The sequence below is a fragment of the Podarcis pityusensis genome (assembly GCF_964106645.2).
Source record: "Podarcis pityusensis genome assembly, chromosome: 13".
Taxonomy (NCBI): Eukaryota; Metazoa; Chordata; class Lepidosauria; order Squamata; family Lacertidae; genus Podarcis; species Podarcis pityusensis.
This window is the reverse complement of record NC_138038.1, coordinates 44,494,146-44,515,547: the sequence shown is the minus strand read 5'-3', so window position 1 is coordinate 44,515,547 and position 21,402 is coordinate 44,494,146. Positions and strand designations below refer to the sequence as shown.

The window sequence follows — 21,402 nt, the reverse complement described above, 5'->3', positions numbered from 1 at the left end:
AAAGAAAGGGACAAGAGAAATAAAGTGAGGAAAGTGAAAGATAAAAGAAAGCAAAAGAAAAGAAACATTAGCAAAAAATACAAAAGGGGAACTTCTGATTTTCCACTTGCCGTTTACATAAAATAAGAAAATGTGATTATCTTAAACTTTCGGTCCACTTCGAGGGTCTGCTATCTTTTGCCAATCTTAACACCCGAGTGGGTCCATCGGGAAGGAGAAGGTCCTTTAGTTAGTCACAAATGCATTTACAGAACAAGCATCATGCTTGATGTCCACAATCCATTCAGCTAGTTTATCCGCCGTGTTACCTGATACTGAGTGGAAGAGCAACAACAAAGGACCCCCGAAATTGGCCCAATTTCCCCATTTCTTTTAATGCTGCTTGTCTGTATCAGCGGCATAGCAAACACAGCTGCTCCTAGTGTATAAATACAACCCAGCAGAAAGGCTGTTCCCTGGAAAACCATCCAGCTACCAAGTGGAAGCATCCAACTTAGACCATCAGGTATACGGCATGCGTTTCAGGCTGGGGTGCCATGACCTTTTGTACCTATTTAAAGGACTTGGGACGTGGACTCAGGGATGGAGAATTATAAAGCGTCAAAATTGAGATGTGGGGAAATATGGAAATAATGAGGAGAGGCAGTACTGAGATGGGGAGATATGCTTCAGAGATCCAGACCATGGGGAGCTCTGAAAAATTAAGAATTATAATTTGGACTATAATTTGGTTTTTTTTAATTTAGTTTTTTTTATTTTAATTGGAGTATTATGATTGGATATATTAATTGGATGTTTTTTATTGGAAAATCAATAAAAATGATTTTTTTAAAAAATTAAGGACTTGGAACGCAGGCCCATGACACAAAACTACAGGTGCTAATTTTAATTTGCATGTAATCCCCTAACTGACACTTATATACCTTTGGGCAAATTCATATGGTGGGTGACTAGCAGCCACATCCAAGCTTTACATTTAAAGCATTGTGATACAGTCATGGCTGTAGCCCCAAAGCATCCTGGGAACTGTAGTTTATTAAGGGTGCTGAGAGTTGCTAGGAGAACCCCCTACCCGCCTACAATTTTCAGAGTTCCCTGGAAAAAGGGATAGATTAAACCACTATGAGAATTGTAGCTCTGTGAGGTTCTGAAACCGGGGTGTCCCTAATATTCTCTGTGAAATGTTGGAGGGTTTGCCAAACAGGTGAAATCCTTCCCCAACGTGGAAATGTAATTCTGGGCGAAAGCCTCGGCTCAGAACTGCACCAGATTCTTGATTATTCTGCTGGGGCTCTATTAACAGCTGTGCCCCAGGGCAGAAATTCAGCAAGTGAAGCATTCTTCAGTTGGGTGTGATGTACCAAGAGTGTCAGGCTAGGCTTAAGAAGACTTGCTTCAAATCCTTTATGAACCATAGAACCATAAAGGGCCTTGTTGTTGTTTAGTCGTGTCCGACTCTTCGTGACCCCATGGACCAGAGCACGCCAGGCACTCCTGTCTTCCACTGCCTCCCGCAGTTTGGTCAGGCTCATGCTGGTAGCTTCGAGAACACTGTCCAACCACCTCATCCTCTGTCGTCCCCTTCTCCTTGTGCCCTCCATCTTTCCCAACATCAGGGTCTTTTCCAGGGAGTCATCTCTTCTTATGAGGTGGCCAAAGTATTGGAGCCTCAGCTTCAGGATCTGTCCTTCCAGTGAGCACTCAGGGCTGATTTCCTTCAGAATGGATGCGTTTGATCTTCTTGCAGTCCATGGGACTCTCAAGAGTCTCCTCCAGACCATAATTCAAAAGCATTGATTCTTCGGTGATCAGCCTTCTTTATGGTCCAGCTCTCACTTCCATACATCACTACTGGCAAAACCATGGCTTTAACTATATGGACTTTTGTTGGCAAGGTGATGTCTCTGCTTTTTAAGATGCTGTCTAGGTTTGCCATCGCCTTTCTCCCAAGGAGCAGGCGTCTTTTAATTTCATGACTGCTGTCACCATCTGCAGTAATCATGGAGCCCAAGAAAGTAAAATCTCTCACTGCCTCCATTTCTTCCCCTTCTATTTGCCAGGAGGTGATGGGACCAGTGGCCATGATCTTCGTTTTTTTGATGTTGAGCTTCAGACCATATTTTGCGCTCTCCTCTTTCACCCTCATTAAAAGGTTCTTTAATTCCTCTTCACTTTCTGCCATCAAGGTTGTGTCATCTGCATATCTGAGGTTGTTGATATTTCTTCTGGCGATCTTAATTCTGGCTTGGGATTCATCCAGCCCAGCCTTTTGCATGATGAATTCTGCATATAAGCTAAATAAGCAGGGAGACAATATACAGCCTTGCCGTACTCCTTTCCCAATTTTGAACCAATCAGTTGTTCCATATCCAGTTCTAACTGTAGCTTCTTGTCCCACATAGAGATTTCTCAGGAGACAGATGAGGTGATCAGGCACTCCCATTTCTTTAAGAACTTGCCATAGTTTGCTGTGGTCGACACAGTCAAAGGCTTTTGCATAGTCAATGAAGCAGAAGTAGATGTCTTTCTGGAACTCTCTAGCTTTCTCCATAATCCAGCGCGTGTTTGCAATTTGGTCTCTGGTTCCTCTGCCCCTTCAAAATCCAGCTTGCACTTCTGGGAGTTCTTAGTCCATGTACTGCTTAAGCCTGCCTTGTAGAATTTTAAGCATAACCTTGCTAGCATGTGAAATGAGTGCAATTGTGCGGTAGTTGGAGCATTCTTTGGCACTGCCCTTCTTTGGGATTGGGATGTAGACTGATCTTCTCCAGTCCTCTGGCCACTGCTGAGTTTTCCAAATTTGCTGGCATATTGAGTGTAAAGTGCCTTACCCATCCTTTTATTTTCCATCTTAAGCAACCACATAAGGTTGTTGTGAAGAAGTGGACGGGTTCCTTGTCCCCAGCTCCTTCAAGGAAGAGCAGGGTTGTTGATGTTGTTTAAAAAAATATTGGTTTTCACATTTATCACAAAGAAAAAAGAAAAACATTACAAGACATAGAACAAAGAAAAAAAGACATAAAAAAGAGTTAATACTTCAAATCCCTAATTTCATTACATTAATAACTGACTTCCTCAAATCCCCTCTAACTGAATTTCATTATAACACCTGTTTAACAGTTCTCCAAATTCATATTTCCAATAATATTAACTCCTTTCATTTACTAACCTCTTCTCCTTTATTCCTATTCTAATCCTTAATATTTACTAGCACATATTCTTATTCTACCCCTAAGCCTAATAATTTCTTCCAAGAATTTTCTATTTATCTTATATTACTATTCTTATGCTACCCCCAAGCCTAATAAATGTTTTGAAATGAAATGCAATGGGTTCCCGCTTATTATCACACAGTTCTTCAAGGCAGATCAGCCCAGTCACACTTAAAAACAAAACGAAAACCATTTACACTAGCACTAGCTCTTATGGTATCATAAGAGGAGGGAAAAGGAGTTTTCTCAGCTGGAGGACCCTGCAGGAAACCTCACCTCAACTTAGGTCACAGTCTACACCATACAGACATTTATACCACTTTTACAGTCACGGCTTTCCCCAAAGAATTCCAGAGACTGCAGTTTGCCCCTCGCAGAGCTACCACTCCCAGCATCCCACTCGGTAGTTTGCGGGACAATGTGCTTTAAATGAGAAAGGTTGGGGTTTGTTTGGAAGTAGTTTTGCCTTTTTCAGCACCGTTTGCCTCCATAGCAGAGCTTCCACGTTCCCGAATCCTCCTCATCAGAGATGGTGGTGTGGCCTGCCCAAGTTCTCCTGCCCATCACTCTGGTGATTGCAGGCACCGTGGTGGCAGGTAAGGCTATCAGGAAAGGACAGGCAGAGATGGCTCCGGGGTTGTTTTTCGGACTGGGGGTGGTAGGCAAAGCATCCTCTGTTGTGCCCCACTCCTCAGTCGCTAGTCCTTGGTGAGCTTGCCTCATATTATTATTAATGATAATAAAAAAATAAGAATACAGTGGTACCTCAGGTTAAGTACTTAATTCGTTCCTGAGGTCCGTACTTAACCTGAAACTGTTCTTAACCTGAAGCACCACTTTACCTAATGGGGCCTCCTGCTGCTGCCATGCCGCGGGAGCCCGATTTCTGTTCTCATCCTGAAGCAAAGTTCTTAACCTGAAGCACTATTTCTGAGTCAGCGGAGTCTGTAAACTGAAGCGTCTGTAACCTGAGGTACCACTGTAATAGTGAAATAAGAAGTTTGGTGATGACGAGATACCATATTGCATACTGTACTTTAAAATGAGAGTTAAATCTCTTCTTTTTCCTTGTGGGTTAATGGCTGTGGGTTGTATCCAGCTAAGTCCGACTTGGAGTCGAGAACTGAAATTCATGCACCTGACAGCCATGCCCACCAGTTTTAATGGGTTGTATTCAATTATGTCTGACTCATAGGAGACTCAGTTAGTCATGTCTGTTAACTTCAGTGGGTCAACTCTGAGTAGGACTAGTATTGCATGCCACCCAGTGGGCCTTCTGTGAATAGGGCCAACAGTAGATACAACCCAATATGTTACTCTTCTTCTTTCTGCATGATTTTTTTTTAAAATCACTATAACAAAAAAAACAAAAAAAAAGAAAATGTTTTCTGCTAAGGTTCTGGAGACTCCATGGAAACAGTTGAGAACAGTGGTGAAGACGATGGCAGATCTACGGAGAGGCCAGGTCTGTGTGTATCATTTTGCTGTGAGTCAATAAGTTGTTAGGGCCAGAATTGAGGGTTAGCGTGGTCCATGCATCTGCCCAGGATCCATATACAATGGTACCTTGGTTCTCGAACATAATCCATTCCGGAAGTCTGTTCAACTTCTGAAACATTCAAAAATTCCAGGTACCCTGGAAACCATAGCCAGTGGGGTAGCGTGGGGGGTGCAGGGGGGCTGGCCGCACCGGGCGCAACATCTGGGGGGGGCGCTCGCACTCACAGCTCTCTGCCCCTACCTGGCTCACTCACTCTCTCTCACTGCAGTGCTGGCTGTGCGAATCCGATCCGAGCCACTGGGTCGCCACCCACTGTGGAGGGGGTGGGTGCCAGGCGTGTGGTGCGGAGAGAGAGCGAGGGACTATCTGGGGGAGGGACAGTGCAGCGGCCGCCCAGCGCAGCGCTGAGCGCGGGAGAGAACCACACCAGCCCAGACCAGGCAGCAGCAAGAAGAAGCTGGCAGCGGCGGCAGGTTAGGGGTTAGGGGGCGCAAATTACTTGCCTTGCCCCGGGTGCTGACAACCCATGCTACGCCGCTGACCATAGCCGACAACTGCATCAGACGTTTAGCTTCTGAAAAGCGTTCAAAAACTGAAACACTTACTTCCGGATTTTTGGTGTTTGGGAGCCGAAATATTCGAGAACCAAGGTTCCACTGTACTCTGGATGAATAAGCTCATCTGATCATTGCCTCGCTTTCTTAGTTCCCATGGAGGGAGACTCACCACCAGAAAGACATCAGCTGTCAAAAGTCTTTTGTCGTCTGCCTGCCTGCCTGTCATCTATCTTTCTATCCATCTGTAATCTATCTATCTATCTATCATCTATCTATCTATCTATCTATCATCTATCTATCTATCTATCTATCTATCTATCATCTATCTATCATCTATCTATCTATCTATCTATCTATCTATCTATCTATCTATCATATATCAATCTATCATCTATCTATCTATCTATCTATCTATCTATCTATCTATCATCTATCTATCCATTATCTATCTATCTATCTATCTATCTATCTATCTATCTATCATCTATCTAGCTATCTATTATCTATCTATCTATCTATCTATCTATCTATCATCTATCTATCTATCTATCTATCTATCTATCTATCTATCTATCTATCTGTCTATCTATCTATCATCTATCTATCTATCTATCATCTATCTATCTCTATCTCTTTTCCACCCTTTTAAAAGATCCCTCAAGGAAGAAATTTGCATAAATTCACCCCCTGAAATGAGTGGTGCTGAGTTAACCCACGGGTCAATCTAGCCCAGTGCTGTCTGCACTGACTGGCAGAAGCTCTCCAGGGCTTTCAGACAGCGGAAATTCCCATCCCTACCTGGAGATGCTGGGGACTGAACCTGGGACTTTCTGCATGCAAAGCAGATGTTCTGCCCTTGCCCTGTCCTCTCATAGAAAACTGCTTCCTTCCTTTCCAGGACTCGTTTGTCCTTGCACTCAGGGATGTTGTGCCAATGCCTGGTTTCAATACAAAGATGCTTGTTACCTACCAGTCACAGGCGACACTCACGACTGGAGTACAGTTAAGGTACATTGTGTGTGTGTGTGTGTGTGTGTGTAAGAATCTTCAAAAACCAGTGGATAGATTAGGAGATCCAAACATATGTGATCCTAACTTTTTGTGGATGGGATATTTTAATCCTGCCTTTTAAAAATGTGGACATGTTTTAGATTTTTCTTTGCTTTGTTTTGTGATTATTTTAATGTTTGCATTTGCAAGAAAACTAATAAGTTGTTGTTGATGATGATGATGGTAATAATAATAATAATAATAATAATGGATTAACAAATCTGTCAGTTTCACTTTCTATAAGTTTATCATTTTCTCAGGCACAGTCATCCACATTTTGGTATCAATTTGTGTTACTTTTTAAAAATGAATGAAAACTCATGAAAATCCTCATGAAAATTCATCAGCACCGTAGTGCAAATTTCTCCTAATATTTATTTTTTTATTTTATTTGGTGAATTTATATACTCCCCTATACCCGGAGGTCTCAGGGCAGTTCACAGAACAAAATCAAAATATAAAAACACCTTTTTTGTATGCAATTTTGCCTGAAATACACATTTTTGTTTGGTATTTTCCCGCATCTAATGCATTTTATGTTATTTTTCACCAACAGATGCATTCTTATGCACGCTTTCTCCTAATGTGTGGATTTCCCCCCATTATTTCCATTAAACATTACAAACAACAAATATAACCACACGAAGGTAATACATATGGACCTTTGTACAGATTATTTAGTTAGAGAAACCACACCACAAGATTAAAAAACTGTGACTTTTTAAAGTTTTTCATGCTCTGGAAAGAGACTGCAGTCCCACCAATGCTACTCTTCTTATTTCATATCAGGAGAACTGTGAGAGATTCGGTACCCATCTAGCCTCTGTTCATAGCGATGACGAGCAAAGCTTCATCTTTCACGTGATGGGGCAACGGACGCGTTACTGGATTGGCGCAGAGGGAACTGATGTAAGAACAAGGGAGTGGTCCACTGTTAGTATTGCTCACATCCACAGCTTATTACACCACGGGAAGTGCTGGTGGAAGATTTACTTGTCTCAGCATTGAGGGAAGTGAGTTTTGACTTTGGCCAACACATCTGGTGGTGGTGGTGGTAGGTGAAGCATCTTCTGGTGGGCACCCGATTGTGAAAGAGTGAAAAAATGCATCAAAGGTTTTCTTCAGGTCAGTTGTCTACTTGGGGCAGACGAGCGGGGAAATTTCAAAAGCTCTTCAGAAAGGCATATATAGATAACTTCCTGTACAGTGGTACCTCGGGTTACAGACGCTTCAGGTTACAGTCTCTTCTAACCCAGAAATAGTACCTTGGGTTAAGAATTTTGCTTCAGGATGAGAACAGAAATCGCGCGGCAGCAGCGGGAGGCCCCGTTAGCTAAAGTGGTACCTCAGGTTAAGAACAGTTTCAGGTTAAGAACAGACCTCCAGAATGAATTAAGTTCTTAACCCGAGGTACCACTGTATATGACATTGATGTTCCCACCTCACTTCTCGTGACTTTAAAGAGTTCAATATTCCATGTGTCTATTCTAGAGTAATTATTATTTTTTAAAAAATATTTATGAATTTCAATTTTATATATCTCAATAATTTTACAATCATTTCAAAACTCGACTTACTTCCCCCTCTTTTGTGGTTCCTTAAATTTGTTTTTTATATTTTCTGCATAGTCCAAATTAACTTAATCATTTATTCATCTCCTTTAAATGTATACTCTTATAAAACTGTAGGTTATTATAATAATCTTGCCAATGTTATTATCTGTTTACAGTTTATTTGTAAATATTTGATAGACCATTTCCATTCTTTTATAAAAAGTATCTTGATTTCTTATTTTTCTGGTAAGTTTCACCATCTTTGCGTATTCCGTAAGTTTTTGTATCCATTCTTCTTTCGTCGGGACTTCTTCTTCTTTCCATTTTTGGGAAAACAACATTCTTGCCACTGCAGTCGCATATTCTAGAGTAATTCCAACTGAATTCGATGGGACTTACTGCCAGGAAAAGGAGTAAAGGGTTGACGCGTGAGGCTCAATTACCTGGGAGTAAGTTCGATTGAACGCGGGCCGGACGCAGGTGGCGCTGTGGGTTAAACCACAGAGCCTAGGGTTTGCGGATCAGAAGGTCAGTGATTCGAATCCCCACGACAGAGTGAGCTCCTGTTGCTCAGTCCCTGCTCCTGCCAACCTAGCAGTTCGAAAACACGTCAAAGTGCAAGTAGATAAATAGGTACCACTCCGGTGGGAAGGTAAACGGCATTTCCATGCGCTGCTCTGGTTCGCCAGGCTTAGTCATGCTGGCCACATGACCCGGAAGCTGTACGCTGGCTCCCTCGGCCAATAAAGCGAGATGAGCACCGCAACCCCAGAGTTGGCCACGACTGGACCTAATGGTCAGGGGTCCCTTTACCTTTACCTTTAAGTTTGATTGAACTGAATGGGTCTTACCTCTGTAGGTATAGGAGTGTTTCATGACTTTCTCAAGCAGTGGCCTCTCCTGGTTCATAATGCTAATTCTTCTTTTCACTGTTTGTTCCGTAGGATCCAGCAGCGCCCTGGAGATGGACTGATAACTCCACGTGGCGGTATGAGAAATTTGGACAGCCTTTAAGACCGAGCAACCCTCCGATACCCATGGCACTGGCAGTCAACAGATCAAAAGATAAAGGTTCGGGGCAGGGGTAGGCATAGCCGGGTACACACCTTGAGTGCACTCACCACATATCAGCCAACCAACTTCCACTGTTGCATGGAAATAATGGAAATTGATGGTGGAGAGATAGATTGACCTTTGAAGCAGAACAGAGGTGAGGTCTGCCTCTGTACGATTCTTGTGCTATGTATTTATTGCAGTTCTTTATACTGCCCCTCAGCACAAGAGTTGCACGGTGATGTACCACAAAATAAAATGCAACACAGTGCACTGCCGAAATGGACCTAGAAAGCCGCCTTAAACTGAGTTTAAGTTTAAGTACGTTTCCGAGCACAATTCAAAGTGTTGGTGCTGACCTTTAAAGCCCTAAATGGCCTCGGCCCAGTATACCTGAAGGAGCATCTCCACCCCCATCATTCTGCCCGGACACTGAGGTCCAGCGCCGAGGGCCTTCTGGCGGCTCCCTCCCTGTGAGAAGTGAGGTTGAAGGGAACCAGGCAGAGGGCCTTCTTGGTAGTGGCGCCCGCCCTGTGGAATGCCCTCCCATCAAATGTCAAGGAAGTAAACAACTATCTGACTTTTAGAAGACATCTGAAGGCAGCCCTGTTTAGGGAAGTTTTTCATGTTTGAAGTTTTGTTCTGTTTTTAGTGTTCTGTTGGAAGTCACCCAGAGTGGCTGGGGAAACCCAGCCAGATGGACGGAGTATAAATAATAAAATTATTAGTATTATGAGTGGGGCTCTGGTAGTGACTCTCTAGGGCTCCAGGCAGGAGTGTTTCCCAGCCCTATCTGGAGATGCTGAGGATTGTGCCCGGGGCCTTGTGCATGCAGAGAAGATGCTCAGCCACTGAGATACTGGAAATCAGGGTTGGATAACCTCTGGCCCACAGGTCAAACTTGACCCCTCCCCACACCTGATGTCATATATGCTGCTACTCAGATTTCTTGGTCCCCTTTTTCAGCTGCCTCATCTTTCTTTTAGGTATTTACTGGATCGATGAACCTAAGAGTAATCAACACATGTACGTCTGCAAATACCTTCTGTATTGAGGATGCACCCTAGGGATAAAGGAGAACTGCATCTGGTTTTAAGAAGCTATTGTGTGCCTTTGCTTAGCGACTATTATTCCGGTAGCTGAAATTGTTCTGGAGCAGATGGATGTCCAAACAATTACTCTCAGATCATAGCCAACCGAATAGTGAACTTTTGAATTTCACAGAGTTAGGAAAATGCTTCTGACCCATAGAGAATTTTTGACTTCAGAAGTGTGATGCCCCACTTGCATTCTGAAGTGAAACAGTCCAGCGATGAGTGTACTGTGTTCCTCCTTTGAATACTGGTTGTGAGAATGTTACATCTGTCGATGTGGCAAGGGAAAATCCAGGAAATTAAATGGGAAGCAGCTACACTATTTATTTCTCATTTGCAGGATGGGCTGAAAATGTACATGCATGTTTTCTGAAATGATTTGGAGCAAATATTAAAAACAGGGTACGGCTGAGCAGCTTGACTGTTTTACTAAATTTATCTCTCGTACTTAAAAAAAAAAAAAAAGGCTGAAGGGGCTAACCAAAATAATAAATCGCACAATATTTTTTTTTTAATCACACAAAACTATGACATCACAACCAACAAAATGAAATCCAGATTAAACTCCCCAAAAACTTGATAATCCCAACAGTAATGATCAAACAATACAAAATGTTAAAACACAAAAAATAAATATTTGTACCTGTTGCAAAAGACAGGCATTTAGGTGCCAGAGGACAGAACTAGCGAAATATGTCTCACAGATGGGGTAGACCACAGTGATGTCCTGTTCCCCAGTCCCTAAAGGCAATCTAGACATGAGCCCATTTATAAGGGAGCAAGGTAGGCTTTGAATTCTAAAAACGTTTATGGCAAGTTTGAGCTCCCTCCAACCCAGGGGTCAGCAACCTTTTCCAGCAGGGGGCCGGTCCACTGTCCCTCAGACCTCGTGAGGGGCCAGACTATATTTTGAAGGGGAAAAAATGAACAAATTCCTATGCACCACAAATAAATTCAGAGATGAATTTTAAATAAAAGTACACATTCTACCCATTTAAAAAACACCAGGCAGGCCCCACAAATAACCCAGAGATGCATTTTAAATAAAAGTACACATTCTACTCATGTAAAAACACGCTGATTCCCGGATCATCCACGGGCCGGATTCGGCCCCTGGGCCTTAGTTTGCCTACCCATGCTCCAACCCCATCTCCCCAAATGAAAATATTAAATATTAAATGTCAATTTCTGGGGATGTCTCCCACAGCTCATATTTGATGCGTCTTTTTTTCGATTTGCTGTGAGCTTCATCCTTGCAGTAACACCGTGAACAAGATCACTTCTACCCCCATTTTCCAGAATGGGAAAACTGAGTGTTTGATGCATCTGGCTTGCGTCTGCCCGAGCCGGATTTGTTTGACCGACCTCTTCAGATACCAGCAGGTGAATCTTGAGAATGAGGGAGAAACATCCGCAGGCAAAACTCAACATCCCTAGAGTCTTTTCCCGCTCGCGCTTAAGGTCACGTTAAGCGCTGGCGTGCGTTTCCCTTCTCATGAGGAACCTCCTGGTGTTCAGCTCAGGGTGCCACAACAAGATGTAGCACTTGGGGAAAAACATCCCACAAAGCAAGGCTGAGCTGGAGGCTAGGATGGCGAAGGCCTCTGTGGCTGCTGTGTACCATGCTCTGGAGGTGAGGTAAGCAGGGATGAAGGCCAGCCACACCCCAAGGCACCCCAACAAGCTGAAACAGATGAGCCAGGCCTCGTTGAAGGCGTCGGGGAGATTCCGTGCCAGGAAGGCCCCAGCCCAGCTGAGCGCCGCCAGCACGCTCAGGTAAGCCAGCATGCCCCAGAATGCACTGGGGGAGCCTTCATCGCAGAAGAAGGATATGGCGTGAGGGATGGAGTGAAAATCTCTCCTGGGGGTGGGAGGGGAGTTGGCCAGCCACGAGGCGCACAGCAGAAGCTGCGGCAGGCAACCCAGCAGGACCACGGCACGGGGCGTCCTGGACCCGAGCCACAGTTTTGCGGGGTTGCCAGGGCTGGTGGCCCGGAAGGCTGCCACCACCATCGCCGTCTTGGCCAGGATGCAGGAGAGGCAGAGGGCAAAGGTCAGCCCAAAGGCAGCCTGGCGCCAAAAGCAGGAGCGAGGTGTGGGCCGCCCAAGGAAGGGCAGGCAGCAGAGGAAACTGAGTGCCAGCCCTGAGAGCAGGAGGTAGCTGAGCTCTCGGCTGTTGGCTCGTACCAGAGGGGTCCCCCGGTGAGTGACGAAGAGGCCGAGGATCAAGACGGGCAAGAGGGAGCCGCAGATGGAGGCACTGGCCAGACCGGCTCCCAGAGGCTCGTGGGAATGGAGAAAAAGCTCCCTTTTGGGTACACATTGTGTCTGCCCCACACCAGGCCACTGGTCTTCGGGACACCTTGAGCAGGCGGAAGAATCTAGAAGGAAAGAGGGATTTGGGGAGCATCTCATCACTGCATCAACCAAACAATTCCCCTCCCTCCCCCCCCCCAAATAAGAAAGGAAATAAAGCTCTCAGGTGCCCTTCATAATCCTTGGTTCAGCTTCTATTTGACCTCACTAGCTTTTGCCCTGCAGTCTGTGTCTAACGCTGTGAAAACTCTAAAGCTACACCAAACAAGGGAGTCTCTGGATGTACACAGAGTATATCACTGGGACAGGTTCAAAGCGTAATTCAAGTGCGTCTGGAACTGTGGTGTAGGGCAAAATGGGTTAGAAATATCACCCTCCCAAAAATACTAAACTTGGGTTGACCCTGAGCAATTGATTGGCAGGAGAATCATCACAGACGAAAGAGAAAGACTTCTTTATGGGATGGAACATGTCATTAATTTTGGGAATTCTCAGCTGCAAGATATGAGAACAGCCCCTAGTTTAGGGCCAAGCTATGTCAATCTACCTTCCTTCCTTCCTTCCTTCCTTCCTTCCTTCCTTCCTTCCTTCCTTCCTTCCAACATGTGATTTGATGCCAAGATGGCTTTAAAAGAGTATTTGGTGAGTTTATGGAGGACCAACCTATCCCCAGCTGTTAGCAATGCTAGCTAAATGCCGTGGGGGGCAGCCAAAACAGCAACAATAGGTATATAAAACTGACAGATATTTGTAGCATAGATAATCTTTCCCAGAGTGACTATAGTGGGCATTCCACGCACCGGTCTGGTTTGAAATTTCACCGCTTGCACACGGCACACAGTCAAAGCAACAAGTAGCCATATCTAAGCGCTGGGTTTTGTGGTGGCCCATGGGGCAACTCGGTGTACAGACAGAGACAGGGACCTAAATAAGAGAGGAGAGGAAGATTTGCCAAACTTGATATTTCTCATTGCAAAGCCAATGTTTACCTGCATTGTGACAATTAAAATGACCATGAATGACGAAGCACACTCTGTTTTAAAATACCACATCTATATGAAAAAGGCTTACACTGGTGTGTTATCCATAGCTGTCAAGCGTCCCTTATTTGGCGGGACAGCCCCTTATCCCAGCGCCATGTCCCGCTGCTGTCCCTTATTGATGATGTCCCTTAAATTTCCCGGGTTTCAAAGGAAGTAGCTCCTCTCCCTCCCTGCCGGCCAGGGAGGAGGGAGGCTCCAACTGTGTTGCTTGGCTGCATTGCTCACCCAATAAGGAGTCTAAGAATGACTGGGGGGGTGGAGCTTGCATGCCCTGTGCCGATCAAATCGGCCGCATTGCCTGGGGACTCGCCTTTGCTCAGCGCTTCCCAGCGGAGAGGTGATGGTGGTTTTCCTTCCTGCATCTCCTTTGCCGGGTTGCTGCGCTATGGGAACCAGCACTTGAGGCTTCGTTTGGCTGCTGGTTGACTAAAATCCCTTATTTTGGCTGCTGATCCCTTATTTTCGAGGCTGCTGGTCCCTTATTTTCAAATCTGTAAGTTGACAGCTATGGTGTTATCAGCTTAAGCATCATGGCTCCCCCCACCCAAGAATCCTGGGAACTGTAGTTTTGGCGAGAGTAGAGAACACTAGTGGGGCACCCCAGTCTCCTGGAGATGTGCAACAGTTGCATAACCCTCCAACATTTATCCGATGAAAATAGGGATGTGTCGTCTCATTCCATAATTTTTATCTTGCTATTTATACCCCACACATCTTACTGGGTTGCCCCAGCCACTCTGGGCAGCTTCCAACATATATAAAAACATAATTAAAAGAACTTCTCTATTCAGGATTGCCATGCCCGCTAACATTTCTCCAATAAACCAAGGGACATCCAAAGGGAAAGTGGGACATTCCGGGAGCCAATCAGAAACTGAGATGGTTTCTCTAAATCAGGGGTGTCCCTGGGGAAAAGGGACACTTGGAGGGTCTGCAGTTGCCTCCAGGTGGGAACTGGGCCCATGGCTGCTGCTCCTGCCCAGGTGTGGAGAACATTTGGTGAAGGAGCCAAATACATACCCTCCAACATCCTGTAGATCAAAATCAGGATGCTGCCCAGAGGCCCTGAGTGAGAAAACTCAGGACCCTCCTCAACCCTCTCTGCTTTTTTATTTTTCTCTTTTTGTTTTTAAGAGCAGCATACACTGTACTGCACAGGACAGCTGTAGCAAAGACCTCCGTTTCCTAGGAGCTGCATTCTAAAGAAATCTCCCTGGACAGGCTTGACCACAGGATGCACCTCAGGGCACACAAACACAGGAAGCTGCCTTGACTAAGTCAAACCATATGCCCACCTACTTCAGTATTGTCTACACTGACTGGCAGTGTCTCTTTTTGGACAGGCCTATCTGGAGATGCCGGGAATTGAACCTGGGATTTCTGCATGCAAAGAAAATGCTCTGCAACTAAGCCACAGCCTGTCCCTCATGTGCCCTGCCACATCCAGTCCTCACACAGGAACTGACCCCCTGGGGAAGAGTGAATAAGAGGTTTAAAACAACAACAACCTCCTTCTCTGCATATCTACATATGCAAGATAGATACAGTGGTACCTCAGGTTAAGTACTTAATTCGTTCCGGAGGTCCGTTCTTAACCTGAAACTGTTCTTAACCTGAAGCACCACTTTAGCTAATGGGGTCTCTCGCTGCTGCCGTGCCGCCGGAGCCCGATTTCTGTTCTCATCCTGAAGCAAAGTTCTTAACCTGAAGCACTATTTTTGGGTTAGCGGAGTCTGTAACCTGAAGCGTATGTAACCTGAAGTGTATGTAACCTGAGGTACCACTGTATGCCCTTTGAGGAGCAATGGTGAACATTTTTTAAAAAAAAATTTTTTTTAATCAGTTTTACAATTTAATTTTATATGCACACATACATTAGAATCCCCAAAAAGTGTAGCATTCTCTTAATTCTCAGACTTCCTTCCTCCCCTCTGTGGAGTCCGCCGATAACTGTTTTCCACTGCATATCATATTGTCCTCTATTTGTCCATAAAATTCTGTTTATATCCACAGTTCCTTTCACATTGCAAGTTCACAATGGTGAACATCTGGTCCTTCCTCCAGATGCTGTTGAACTACAACTCTCATCAGCCTTAGCAAGCATGGCCAATGGCCAGGGAGTTGTAGTTTAGTAGCATCTGGAGGGCAAAGCGTCCCCCCCCCCCGCACCTGCCTTGGAGGATAAAATCTGTCCTACCTGCGTATTCCCTCCTGCCCACATGATGGCGCTGTCGTCCACCTTCAGTTCCTCGCCTTGTGAGGGGCTGAACGCAATCTGCCCCACTGGCACAGCTTGGAATTTCTTCATGGAAGGGTAGCGCGTGTTGAGGACATCAAAGAGGGCAGGGGGGTCACCGTGCTGGTCAAAGGAGACTTCCTCGCCCACCTTGTTCTTGAAACGGACTTTCCTCAAGTAGTGAAGCAACTGGAAGCAAGGCAGGGAGGAAAGGGGCAGGCATCAGTTTTGTGCTCTATGTAAATACGCATTGTATGAGTTAAGGACATGCAAGAAACCACTTGCTGGACCAGATGGGAGTTGTAGTTCAGCCACGTCTGGAAGGCCAAAGGTTCCAGGCGCCTGAGTTTTAAAGGGAAGAGATTAGGCTTTCTGCTCGTATGTACATGCTGCCCTAGACTAGTTAACTGGCCAAATCGTGTGGCTAGTTACTGGCAACAGAATACAGTGGTACCTTGGTTCTCAAGCACCTTGGTACTTGAACAACTTGGAACCAGAACGCTGCAAACCCGGAAGTAAGTGTTCTGGTTTGTGAACTTTCTTCGGAAGCCAAACGTGCTCCGTTTTGAGTGTTTCACTTCCGATTTGAGTGCCACACTTCCGTTTTGAGTGTTACGCTGAGGTCTGCCTGTTTTTGCTATTTATTTTGTGTTTTTGTTTTTGCGGCTCTTTTTTTGTTTGTTTTTCAGCTACTGATTGCTTGATCGTGTGACTGCAGTACATTGTTTATTGCTTTCATTTTATGGATCAACGGTCTCGTTAGATAGTAAAATTCATGTTAAATTGCTTTCTTAAGGGTTCCTTTTAAAAGTCTAGAACGGATTAATCCATTTTGCATTACTTTCTATGGGAAAGCACGCCTTGGTTTTGGAACGCTTTGGTTTTGGAACAGACTTACGGAACGAATTAAGTTCTTAATCTGAGCTACCACTGTATCTTCACTGTTATGAGGAGATTTCACACCGTGCGTTCCATCCTGCCCTGTTCGTGCTTGGGAAGGATTTACGGTGTTGCTGAAAACCCATAAGAGGGACAAAGGAAGGACTCGCCACATCTCTTCTGTAAAAGGAGAACATATGCTGGATTCTGAGTTCCTTTTTCAGCTATTAACCCTCTCTGCTCTTTTGTGGGGGGGGGGAGAATCTGATAAAGAAGAACAACATCTGGAGGCAGCCACCTTAAGCTGCACTCATTCTGGAAACCCCCCAAAAGCATTTCAATGTAAGAACATTAAGAAGAGCCCGCTGGATCAGACCAATGGGCTATCTATTTCAGGATCCTGTTCTCACAGTGGCCAGCCAGATCCTGCTGTAAACTCTCTAGCCGGGACCTCAGCAAAAGAGCGCTCCTCCTGTCGTTTCTTTCAGCTGGTACAGTAGTACCTCAGGTTAAGTACTTAATTCCGGAGGTCCGTACTTAACCTGAAACTGTTCTTAACCTGAAGCACCACTTTAGCTAATGGGGCCTCCTGTTGCCGCCGCGCCGCCGGAGCACGATTTCTGTTCTCATCCTGAAGCAAAGTTCTTAACCTGAGGTACTATTTCTGGGTTAGCGGAGTCTGTAACCTGAAGCGTATGTAACCTGAAGCGTATGTAACCCGAGGTACCACTGTATTACCTTCCAGGGCTCGATCCCAGGAACTCCGCCTTCGGTCCTCTTCAGTCCCCTTGGCTCCTCTTGCGCCATGTCGTGCAGGGCATGGGCGATGGCATAGATGGCGTTGTGGATGTTGAAGGACAAGCCGAACCCCATCATGCCGACAAAGGAGTTCCTGCCATCCCCCAAGTTCTCCTTCCCTGTGCAGGAATGGCTGCTGTTGTTTTCCCCCTCCTCAGAGCCCGCGTCCCACCAGCAATGGAAGACTTCGCCCCAGAACTCCTGGATGAAGATGTCTTCTGGAGAAGTGGAAGGGTGGAGCCGGACTACAAAGTCCCTCAGGCCGGGGACTGGCCGTTTGCGAGGGGAGATGGCCAGCGAACCGCTGAGCATCAGCAAGGCCTGTCGGTTCCTGTAGAAGGCGATGTGGCTCATGGCTTCGGAGCAGAGCCAAACCTTCCCTGTCACCCCCTGGCTGTGCAGCAGGAGAAGCAGAGGCTGAGCCTCAGACCCACAGAAGGTGACGATGACCTGGCTCTTGGATCCTGCGACCCTTCTGGCGACTCTCTTGACGTTGCCCACGTCCGGCGGTTTGTTGAGCAGCTCCGAAAAGGCAACGCAGGCCCCTTGCCGGACAATCTCCTCCCGCACAATCTCGATGCCTTGCCTCCCGTATTCGGAGTCCGTCGTGAGCAGGCCGACCCACACCCAGGCAAAGTGGGTCACCAGCCGAGCCAGGCCCAGGGCCTGCAGCCTGTTGCTGGGGACGGTGCGGAAGAAAGAGCGGAACTGAGAGCCGTCGTCGGCCACCGGGCCCGTGGCAAAGTAACTGATCTGGGCGCAAGAGGAGAAAACCACCCGTCTGTTAAACAAAAACGCACGCTGGTCCCCCTATGCAGACGCACTTGTCAGACGAACCTTTGGTTATTTGAATGAGGGACTTGCACCCTCACCATAACTGTCAACTTACAGATTTGAAAATAAGGGACCAGCAGCCTCGAAAATAAGGGATCAGCAGCCAAAATAAGGGATTTTTTTGGGCACAGGTATGTTCAACTTCTGAGCCCCTCCGAGCCAAAGGCAGAAAGCCCAGCCATCAGCCAAACAAGGCCTCAAGCGGTGGTTCCCACAGCGCAGCAACCCGGCAAAGGAGATGCAGCAAGGAAAACCACCGTCACCTCTCCGCTGGGAAGCGCTGAGCAAAGGCGAGTCCCCAGGCAACGCAGCTGATTTGATCGGCACAAGGCATGCAAGCTCCACCCCCCAGTCGTTCTTAGACTCCTTATTGGGTGAGCAGTGCAGCCAAGCAACACAGTTGGAGCCTCCCTCCTCCCTGGCCGGCAGGGAGGGAGGGAGAGGAGCTGCTTCCTTTGAAACCTGGGAAATTTAAGGGACATCATCAATAAGGGACAGCAGCGGGACACGGCGCTGGGATAAGGGACTTTCCCACCAAATAAGGGACGGTTGACAGCTATCACCCTCACCTTGGTACGCGAATATCTGATTCAGATATCCGAACCTTGGGACTTGCGTGTATGTGAATATCTGAGGCAATGGCTTTCTTTAATGCTGCCATTTTATTTTTGCTGACATTGCGCTCAGCCAGAGAATCACTGAACACACCACCTTATAAACCAATATCATTTAGACTTCAAAAAACCTATAAACCTGTATCATTTAGACTTTTTTAAAAAATGGAACTGACATCGCTTGGAAGAACAGAAAAGTCTCTAGGATGCAAAAATTGTTGGAAGGGTGCGGGGAGAGACAGTAATGCAAGTAGGTGCACCTAGATACAGCATGAGGCCTAGTCAGGGTATTATCATATAAGGCATATTTCATGGAAATAATAAATTCACAGTAAACATCTCCCAGCCACAGGCTAATAAATACAGGTACAATAATGCTCCCACTCAAGCCATGCAACCACATTGCCCTCTATTGGCCCTTCCATGCAACTACAACTATCTGCCAAAATTGCAACACCCTTAAAAGACTACAGATTTTATTATAGCGAAAGCTTTGATGGACTGCTCAAATCCATTTCTTCTGCTTCTTCTTCTTCTTTTTAAACAAACAAACCTCATTGTGAATTTTTAAAAACAGTTACCAAACATAAGGTGCTGTCTTCCAAAACAAATACATGTACAGGTGTTAAGTCTTGTATCCCAGACACTGAGATCCAGTGCCGAGGGCCTTCTGACAGTTCCCTCATTGCAAGAAGTAAGGTTACAGAGGGCCTTCTCGGTAGTGGCGCCCACCCTGTGGAACACCCTCCCTTCAGATGTGAAGGAAATAAGCAGCTATCCTATCTTTAAAAGATATCTGAAGGCAGCCCTGTTTAAGGAAGCTTTTAATATTTAATGCTGTACTGTTTTTAACATTTGATTGGGAGCCGCCCAGAGTGGCTGGGGAAATTCAGCCAGATGGGCGGGGTATAAATAATAAATTATTGTTGTTGTTGTTGTTGTTGTTGTTGTTATTGTTATTGTTATTGTTATTATCCACACTCCATGGAAACAAACTCAGAAAATCTTTCACATTACAGATTAGGCTCCCATCTGCATGGGCTACGCCGGTCTAAAGCATTAAGTTATTCACTTCATCCAGTGCATCTAAGTCCATAAAAGCACACGCCACAAAAAAATTGGTTACTCTTTTAAAAGTCCCACAATGCTATTTGCTCCTTTGCCACAACTTATGTGAAACACACAGATATCGTGTGAAATCGGTTTTATCCTTGTGGGCTCTGGCATTTTGCAAAGTGCAAAAGGACAGCTCCTGCCTCAGAGGAACTCACAGCCCCATACCACTCCTACCTGAGGGTATTTATAGAGATCCAACCACCTAGCTATCGTCCTGGACTCGGTTATGCCTGCCTCCCCTATAAGACCAGCTTGAGGCGGGGTGTGGCCGCAGTGAAAGTTGGGGATGGCGTTTTGACCACCCGCAAGAAACTGTGTGGCACCCAAAAGGGCTCTTGAAAGAATCTGGCAAGAATCGAAGATGTGGAAGCCGAGAGTGATGTTGGGCAATAGGCTTGAATCCTGGTTAATCTCTTTGATGGCAAATACCATGGTTTGGATGAACTTGTAAAACCAAAGCACCAAGCTGTGGAAAAGCAGGAGAAAATGCAGGGGATTCCAGTCAGAATGCAGGAATTGATCTTTGGACTGCACAGGCTGCCAACTGAGATAGACCTGCCTCAGATGTTGTTCAGTCAATAGCTAATGGACATGAATGGTAAATAAATGTGTCTTCAGTGGGTTCTGATGATTGGTGGCTACTAGCTACCGAACACAGATACCAGTGAGTGTGAGGAGAGTGTATAAACACACACACACACACACACACACACACACAAAACACACACTCCTAATTAAAATTATATTAAAAAATAAACTGAAGCAATTTTCTATTGTTTTCTGTTATTAGTAAAAACAATTAAATCCAGATTTTTCTGGTTTTACAAAAAAGAAAAGAAAAAGAAACCAGCATTTTAAATATCTGGGTAGGCTTGTAAAATTTCAACAGTCGCCGAAAAGAGTCTGGTGAAGGCCGCTAAATCACCGCTAATGCATTATTATGAGGTCAAGAACATGTCACAGAACACGCCCCCAATGAATTGCCAGTCTGGCGAGGCCTCAGATTCGAACCCAAGTCTCTCCCAGGTCCTAGTCCCACACATAACAGCTACACCATCACAGGTTTGGTCAGAGAGGCCCCAGGTGATGTGCATGCTTGTGTGAGTGGACAAGCCCTCCTTAGGCAGAAGAGAAAAGGAGAATTGTCCGCCCACCCTGCTCCAAAGCAGCCCAAACACCCCAGATTTACCTCGAGGGATGTCTTCCATTGACAGTTCCAGCAGTATCCTTTGGGAGGGGCTGCTGGCGCCACATTGACATGTGGCAGTATGTGGGATTAGGTGGTATTGTGAAGGTGATGGCCACAGCATCGCTTGATGTTTGGTGATGGAGCGGGAAAAGCCCTCCGATGAGGATGTCTCCCCTTCTCTCAAAGGCCTCCATCCTGAGGGCTGGCAGCTGACACTGGCGCTCATCAGTGCGGACCACCAGCATGAAAAATGGGAGTCCTAGGAAGAGGGTGTTCATGGATCCGCAAGCAGATCTTCTGTATTCACCTCTCGCGGAAAATAGATGTGACATCAAAAGAAGGCGGCCCTCTGTAACA

The 21,402-nt window shown here is 45.7% G+C and overlaps 2 protein-coding genes across 2 annotated transcripts; one reads left to right on the top strand and one right to left on the bottom strand.

Moving 5' to 3' along the window:
- Positions 1-404: 404 nt before the first annotated feature.
- Positions 405-10,432, top strand: LOC308461120 (snaclec convulxin subunit beta-like). The gene is made up of 7 exons (XM_080977764.1): positions 405-505; positions 3,706-3,808; positions 4,609-4,677; positions 6,169-6,278; positions 7,110-7,229; positions 8,818-8,944; positions 9,913-10,432. Exons 2-7 carry the CDS (start codon positions 3,742-3,744, stop codon positions 9,978-9,980), a joined length of 561 nt encoding a protein of 186 aa, XP_080833890.1. The 5' UTR covers positions 405-505; positions 3,706-3,741; the 3' UTR covers positions 9,981-10,432.
- A 112-nt stretch (positions 10,433-10,544) lies between these two features.
- LOC308461101 (extracellular calcium-sensing receptor-like) lies at positions 10,545-20,522 on the bottom strand. The gene is made up of 5 exons (XM_080977726.1): positions 20,031-20,522; positions 17,233-18,045; positions 15,577-15,804; positions 13,137-13,260; positions 10,545-12,401 (listed from the first exon to the last, which is right to left on the bottom strand). The coding sequence occupies exons 1-5, from the start codon at positions 20,286-20,288 to the stop codon at positions 11,488-11,490; spliced, it is 2,337 nt and encodes a 778-aa protein (XP_080833852.1). The 5' UTR covers positions 20,289-20,522; the 3' UTR covers positions 10,545-11,487.
- Positions 20,523-21,402: the final 880 nt, after the last annotated feature.

What these genes read in the sequence shown, in the direction of transcription:
- LOC308461120 (XM_080977764.1), top strand. Translation starts at nt 3,742, where the DNA reads ATGGTGGTGTGGCCTGCCCAAGTTCTCCTGCCCATCACTCTGGTGATT. An exon ending in TGCAGGCACCGTGGTGGCAG is followed by an intron (nt 3,809 to 4,608) that starts GTAAGGCTATCA and finishes TTTTCTGCTAAG; the next exon opens with GTTCTGGAGACTCCATGGAA. An exon ending in TTGGCGCAGAGGGAACTGAT is followed by an intron (nt 7,230 to 8,817) that starts GTAAGAACAAGG and finishes TTTGTTCCGTAG; the next exon opens with GATCCAGCAGCGCCCTGGAG.
- LOC308461101 (XM_080977726.1), bottom strand. Translation starts at nt 20,288, where the DNA reads ATGGTATTTGCCATCAAAGAGATTAACCAGGATTCAAGCCTATTGCCC. An exon ending in CTGGGATCGAGCCCTGGAAG is followed by an intron (nt 15,805 to 17,232) that starts GTAATACAGTGG and finishes CCTTGCTTCCAG; the next exon opens with TTGCTTCACTACTTGAGGAA. An exon ending in GGGCAGGAGGGAATACGCAG is followed by an intron (nt 13,261 to 15,576) that starts GTAGGACAGATT and finishes TCTCTTATTTAG; the next exon opens with GTCCCTGTCTCTGTCTGTAC.